The sequence below is a fragment of the Anopheles arabiensis genome, chromosome 2 (genome assembly GCF_016920715.1).
Source record: "Anopheles arabiensis isolate DONGOLA chromosome 2, AaraD3, whole genome shotgun sequence".
Lineage (NCBI taxonomy): Eukaryota > Metazoa > Arthropoda > Insecta > Diptera > Culicidae > Anopheles > Anopheles arabiensis.
The window spans coordinates 94375623-94383290 of NC_053517.1; the positions used below are offsets into that span (position 1 = coordinate 94375623).

General features: G+C 44.7%; 1 protein-coding gene across 1 annotated transcript; it reads right to left on the bottom strand.

Moving 5' to 3' along the window:
* Positions 1-2816: 2816 nt before the first annotated feature.
* Positions 2817-5479, bottom strand: LOC120896620. The gene is made up of 2 exons (XM_040300874.1): positions 3085-5479; positions 2817-3002 (listed from the first exon to the last, which is right to left on the bottom strand). The coding sequence occupies exon 1, from the start codon at positions 4618-4620 to the stop codon at positions 3499-3501; it is 1122 nt and encodes a 373-aa protein (XP_040156808.1). The 5' UTR covers positions 4621-5479; the 3' UTR covers positions 2817-3002; positions 3085-3498.
* Between the last annotated feature and the right edge of the window lie 2189 nt (positions 5480-7668).

Here is a 7668-nt window from a genome sequence, read left to right on the forward strand (position 1 = left end):
AACTTCACATTTTTGTTCCACAGTGTTTGGCACGTTGTTCCACAGTCGTGACCCAATTATACGAATACTCATTTATTCTAACTCACTTAATAATCAAAGAGACTTGAATATAGCAATGAACGATGTTAGGAATTTTTGAAGATTCAATCTTTGTTAGCAATGTTCTTATTTTTCGTTAATTTATTTTCTTATTTTTATTTGTGCGGTGAATTGTTGGAGCTTTAATAAAGTTAGTAGATAGTAATTTACCAGATGACCTATAATTTAAATTTAAAAAATTGGCGAAGTAATCGAATGGTTTTTAAATAAATTAATACAATGTCAGAAATCTAATTAGAAAATATCAGGAAACGTCATAACAACACGTAGTGGTTGAGTACAATCTTTGAGTAAAATTAACATTTAAATGCTTTTGAATGATACTTATCTTCAACAAGTAATGAAAAAATCAATATGGATACAAAAAAAAAATACTAAAAACAACATAAAATTTGTCCTTTTCGACCATTGTAGCAGTAGCTGGTTGATGCTGCTCCTTCCCTTAAGCAAACAATTGCTTTCTTCTTCCTACTTAATCTCGCCCCCAATTGCAACAAACGAAACAAATGCTTCACAATCAAACTGACCACCCGAGTTGCAGCAGGGGCAACAAAAACCTCGCAACCACACCACCACTGAGAGCGGCAAAAGCAAACACATTGCCCGGGATCGAACGGAATTGCTCCGGTGCGAGGCAGTAGAAAGACAGGAAGTGAGTGCGATAACACATGAGTAATTTATTTTCCTGTATTGAACCTAAAGACCAGCGGGTGGTGTAGTGCACAGAAAAGCACCACTCTGTTGTTGCATCACTCGCTCACCCGGCAAATGCCAGCCCAGCTGGAGGTGGATGAAGATTTGTCTTAAACTCGACAACCCGGAAGTCCAGTACCGTTGTATGTGACAGAATGGATATTAAACTGATTCCGTATCGGGCGATACATCCGTGTGCGTGAGTGTCTCTCTGTGTGTGTGTGTTTATCTTCAATCTACCCTTCGCAAATGCAATCGTTTCTGTTTTGTTGCCATTGCGGCCAAACACTGATAGCAGAGCGCGTCCAAGAAGTCCGTTTCCGGTTCTTTTGGCACCTTGGCCTGTTTTTTTTTGCTGGTTGGTCACCATCCTCCTCCCGGTAAGCCAATATATTGGCAACAGAAATCCTAAACCCCGACAAACGACAAAAAGTACAAACGAACGTACAAACGGCACCCGACAACCAACTCGGTTGGTGATGAAAGAAGCAAGCTTTGGAGAGGGAGCAAAAAAAACCGATAAGAAAATTGGGATAGCAGAGAGTGAGAGAAAGACGAAAAGAGGGATTTTATACGGCAGCAAAAGCCGCCAGCCGGGTTGAAAGAAACCAGTGCGCCATAGCAATTAATTTCACGGTTCGTGACATTTAAAAGCAAGCTAGCTTCGGGATTTATGCTAAATGAAAGGTGAAGGTGCTAACGTACCGAGCGAAACAAGCCGAACAAGCGACTGAGGGTGGGGCGTGTGGTGGATGTGATGGTGCTGGCAGGGTGATGAGAAAAACTTTCTGCAAGCAGGCGGTGGTGTGTACCGTGTCTGCCATGGTAACGTGCATGGCTTGGGGGACTGATGTTTAAATACTGTGCACACTCTGCGTCGTTGAAATTTCAAATTTGCCAAGTGTATTAAAACGAGAGAGAGAGAGAGAGAGAGAGAGAGAGAAAGAGAGAGAGAGAAGGGAAGAAAAAGGATTATTTGATACTTTTTTCCTAAAAAAATAATTGAGTTTGATTACTGTTTAATTACCAAAACGCACATGGCGAGATTGTTTCAGTACGTCGAAATATTCAAAATAATAAAATACATTTTATTGATTTTTAATGGTTCAAAAATTCAAACAAAGGAACTCAATCCTTCCTTTACAGCTACAACCGGTCTCTCGATTATAGTCGTCCATGTGCTGGATTTTTCCATCACGTAACAAACGATTTTTTAAACAAATCACATTATCACCTCTCCGTACCACCCACCGGTGTCGATCGCCATATTACCGCCCAAACACTCCGTTCCCAATCTGCCACCGACAGTGATTGGGACAAGCTGTTGCGAAAAAACTTCATTATTTCGGTGCACAAACTTTACGCTGAATTCACCCGAACCGAGCCGAAAATCGTTTGCGTCCTCCGGCGAAAAGGAAATGCAAAACGGGTTAAAGTTTTGCGGCGGGGCTGTTTGCTGGTGCCGGAAGCACTGAGACGAGCAGTCAGATTCCAATTTTTCTGTCCCGTAAAAACTCGGCGACATGTGTGTGTTTCGTTTGGTGTGGGGAGAGGGGGGTGGGGGTTTACGGAAAGTCACGTAAGCTTCACGAAAATCCCAAATTCGTCCCCCGATTGGGCGAAAGTTTGCTGCCATGTTTTTATAGGCTCTTTTCCGCTTTCGCTGCTGCCGGTTTGTCATGCCTTAGCCCTTATGTTGGGGAGTTTTCCCGAGCGCCAGCGTCAATATGAACGGACATTTCCGCAAGATAAATTAAATTGATGTTTTGGGTAAATAGTGGTGACAGGTTGGGCTGGAACGCTTGTAGTGCATTAAGCGAAAACTATTTATTTTAGTTAAAGCTAATCAAGAATTTATGGCCACTAAGGCTGGAGCAGAGTTTGGTCTAGGACCATTAACGGAAAAGAACTAATTTGTTATATTCTTATGGTTTTTGTCGTGACTTGTGCTATTTCTCTTTCTCCGTAAAACCGATTTTTTCTCCGAACGTATGAAAAATGACAAAAATTTGAACTATTTTGGCTTAAATGTTGATTCAAACGATTTGAAGTCAATTTATTCCACTCTCAATAATATAAAGACTCTGTTGGGACGTTCTTGAAATGCTATAATGTCTAAGCTACGATCAATTTAATGTACAAAAGCATGCCTGAACCCCTCTCGAATGGATGCCTATTTCTTCTACAGGTTCTTCAGATAGGACTGAGATCTACCATAGGAAAAATAAAATTATTGGAACGAAATTAATTCACTTCCCATTGTACTAAATCATCAATAAAAGCAATACAAACCGTCATTGCTGGGCTTCAATTACTTGGACGTTGTCTAATCAGTTGCTTCAGTTTCGTTGTTCCGCACGATTGTGACCTCGGCTTCGTTCCCGTGTAGCGTATATCGCGAAACACACGCTCCTCGGGATGCGTCACCGTGTGAAGGCCGCCTGTATATCGACCACCACCCAGTCCCCCAGCATCCTCCTCTCTTGGTATCAGGCAGCAGCAACTTTTCCGTTTCAGTGGTTTCAGTTTTGGAACAAACGATGCCATTGGTACGAATTTTAAAACCTTTTTTTTACTTTAATTTGGAGCGGATGGAGAGAAATTTACAAATGCTTGTGAGTTGTGTTAAACGATAGACTGCTGCTTTTCAAATGAATGCTTCGATTGTTCATGCTTGTGTGTTGGATTCAGCGCCTACTTCTCTTCCTAGCTGTCGTTTGCCGAACTTTCTTCTTGCATTGTGCGATTGAACTGTACATTCACCTGCCGGAAGACACGTTCGTCCGGCTTTACGACCGTGTAGGAACCGCCACAGGTACGCGACCAGCGAGCGCCCGGTTTCAGCCGAGGTACAGCGTCCGATTCTTCCAACCTTCGGGCGATCATTGCCAGCTTGGCGCTGGTGCGCGGTGCTAGATAGCGCCCATCGCGCTTCCGCTGCACAACGTTCTTTGTGTCGCAGGAAAGGCAGCTCAAATTTTCACTCGCCGGTTGGGTCGTGCCGGCCGATTCTGCTATGCGACCTTGAGAGCAGGATCTCGAGGGAGTAACGGAACCTTTCCGTGAGCCGACACCACCATCAGTCTGGAGACTTTTCTTGCTGCTAGTCATAAGCTCGCCTTCTCGTAGCTTTTCCTCGAGTAGAGCTTCAATTCGCAGTGGCAGTTGATCGCGATGACTTAAGAGCAGCTCCATCTGACGCTGCAGCTCATCCAGTTTGTCGGTAAACTCGGATAGCTTGTCGATTTGGTCCGCCGTGCACGTGGTTTGCTGCATGGATGGGGTTGAGGTTGTTTCCTCCACGCTAGTCTGCTTGCTTTCCACAACCTGTTGGAACTGTTGGAATTCGTTCGATAAGCGTTCGAGCTTTTGGTAGAATAGTTGTTCAATTTTCTCCAGCCGCTGTTCAAGATCGCCTATCACAGCGAGCAGTTTAGTTTCTTGCTCTCGGAATTGAGACGCTTGGGCATCGATTTCCTCTAGAAGTGCTTCGGAGGTGACTTCTTTCGGGGCGGATTCCTTCGGTGAAGTGTCTTCTTTTTCAGGGTCACAGACAACAGCCACACCACATTGTATTACTGTCGGTTGCTCTTGAGCCTCCTCGTCTGGTTCTTCCGGTTCCTTCATATCGGCAATAGCATCCTCGAGGAGTTGAAACCGATCATCGTTTGTTGTTCGAGCGTCGTCAATTTCTTGTGAAATCTTGCACATACCTTCGACCAAGTATTTTAGCAGTCGGTTCAATTCGGTACAGTTGATCACTCCGTCCGGCAGTGCAATGGCCTCATCCACCAATGCTTCTAGATCGCTTGGCGTTGGTTGAACCATCTTACCAAGCTTTCTGCCAGGACGGTAAATGTCGAGTTCAAAAAAGACGAAAACACGAAATTACACTAATAATTTTTAATTCCACAAGAAGCACACACACAGCCAAAGTCAATCGAAAACAAAGTGCCAAACTCGCAGCTCCACGATCAGAGCATACTAGACTGGGGAATGTTTATCCGGTGAGCAAAATCGCCCCACCGCCAACTGAGATCCTGAGCATACTGCTAGCAGAACCTCGTCGAGGCTTTCAAATTCGATGGTCCCACAACCACGACCGACGGTGGCCTACCGGACACACAGCAATGTTTCCTAGCAACTGCACTTCCTCCCATACCACCACGACCACCGCCAACCCGTATGCTGGACGCTTTCGAGGTTTGTCCCCGCCGTCCACCTCCTTTGCCGAGCGAAACGTTCGATTGTGATTTTGGTAGGCGCGTTTCGATTTTTGCAATTTTTTGCTGCATCACTTTCAGCATCGTTTGCACGGCCTGTAGCTTCTGAAGGATGAGTTCATGCTCCTTATCGGAATCCTTTCCACCCTTTGCGCCGACCTTGGTTTTGGAAGTGCTGGACCGGGCGGACAGTTTCCTAGTTTTGCTGGTGGATTTTTTCAACGACCGTCCATCGATCGTTACACGGCTGGCCGAACAGCAGCAACGGCACGGACCTCCGCCAGAGCCGGGCTGAATGAGGGCCGTGAGTTGTTGAAGCAATCGGCGCAACGCACCACAATTGATGGCCGCTCCGGAGGTGACAAACACATCATCGATGAGCTTGTTGATTTCGGTGCTGGGTGCTGCGGTTGGGGCCGGTTTTAAGGGCGCGGGCATTTCAATTGACTGGACACGGTTCAATTTCGGGACACTTGTGAAATTAATGAATGAAAACAATCAACAGCTATCTGTCAACATTTGAAGAATTGAAATCTATTCCTGGTTACTAACCAACCGATGGCAGTAGAATCCAGGGCTACTGGATGAGATGATGCTGCATGTTACCCAGAGACAGTGAGCTTCCAAGAGTGTTTGGGTTGTTTATTGATGTTCATTAATAAAATGGTAAGTTGTTCGATGATATTGAGAGACCTTAGCGCTTCTCGAATATGCGCATTTTTGGTAAGAAAGGAGTCCAATGTCAACGAGTAACTTATACTACAACATGAATCTAAGTAAATGGATAAAGCGTTTTCCTGGAGTGCGGGATGGTCCAATGGTACAGTCGTCAACTCGCAGGACTTAACAACATGTCGAACCGTCGTAGGTTCAAACCTCATATGGACCGTTCACGGTAGTCCCCCGACAGACTATCGGTTGTGTAGCGCTTAATAAGTCTTGCAATCATTTATAGGCTAGCATGACCGCGTAAGTCGTTACGACCAAATAAGAAAAAGAAGAAATAAGTAGCTAGTAAAAGTTTATGATTACCTTGCATATCGACTGGTTCTACGGCTGGTTTCATTCGTAAAGCGGTATGACCATCAGGAAAGGTAAATTTTTACCCTTTCATCCATAATATTAATGTAAATGATCTAGTTATGTTGCTGTAATTTTGAGTTCAAATTAAAACTTAAGAGCTATTCATTTGCTGTACACATATAAGCGAATGTTCCAACTGGAAGTTTCAAGAGATAGATCCTACTCCTAATGTTACTATTTTTAGAAAAAAAAACTGAATTGAACCTGTGCGATAAACCGTTCTCGTTCATTCAAACAATGCGTATCTTCCAAACTAGTAGCAGACATTGCCTACAAATTTGATATAAATTTCAGGATATTAATGATTAATCACATACATTAGCTTGAAAAATAAAAGTTTCACACTCGTAATTGGTACAATATTGAATGATGAAATGCATTAAGCTAATATTTCTTATGAACCAGTCACATATTTTATATAAATAATGACGAACGAACTATAGGGAAACCTTCTCTTTTACTAAGTATTCTCATATTTTCTGTGAAAAGTTACTCTTTTTCAGTTTTTTTTGTTTGTAATCTAGCTCCACGCAAAGTTTGAATGTATGTAGATTTTCTTTACAAATCTGCTGATGCTGATGGGGTGATCAATCTGTCATCGAAGATATTGGAGAGAGCTTAGGATATTGATATGGCATCCTTTCCCGCCTCTCCAACCATTCGTTGAGCTGATACGATTGGCTCCTCGGTGAAACCTTACTCCCAAGCAAAATATTGCTTCTCACAACCACTTCGCACGGGCAGGCACGTCTGGTTGTGCAAAAACCCTTACCACCATCGTCGCTGGCCTTATGTGTTGAGTTTTGTACTCTAGCAACTTTTCCCTCTACCTTCCCGGATGTTCCCTTGCAAGATGTGTACGGAAGCGAACCGTCGATGCATCTCTGGTCAGTGCGCCACAACGGGTACAGCGATACCGAAGTGAAGACGGGTTTGCGAGTCCACAGCTGCCCGATGTACGCTCAAGAAGCGTCCCGTCCCGTACCAGCTGCGATAATCTTCTTACGTGTTGCCGTGCTTGATTTTCCGGAAAATAGAACCACACTAGACCGCACCGGGGATGGGCAAAGTCTTGAAGACTTTATTTTGCTTTCCGTTCGGTCCTGGGGTGCACGCGCGTGATGCAGGCGACGACGTGCCTCGGGCGCTAAGCGTACTATACCGTAACGATCTTTTCCGGTGGATTGGAGTGGAAAGTCTATTGCCGATTGGAGTTTGCCCAAGACGCCGGGCGCACACGGGCGCTGCTTTTGCTCAGGTGCCACGGGAATCATCATCATCCACCCATTGGCCATTTGCCAGGATCATTCGCCCGAGATGAACTGAAGAACTAATCAATTTATTATTAAATCTCACTTTTCTTCCCAGACACGCTCGCTCGGTCCATGGCGAAAGTGGTCGCCGCTCTAGCGTGCACATTGCCCGAGGTTCGGGTTCTTTAGGGGATTTTGGGACCGTGTCAGAGCGGGCGGATAGAAGCAGCAGCAGCAGCCGATTATGGAACAGGCAAAGGTGCGTGGAATCAACTCCCGTACGCAGAAATGATAAGTCGGCCATTGGACAGAGATAT

What these genes read in the sequence shown, in the direction of transcription:
- LOC120896620 (XM_040300874.1), bottom strand. Translation starts at nt 4,620, where the DNA reads ATGGTTCAACCAACGCCAAGCGATCTAGAAGCATTGGTGGATGAGGCC.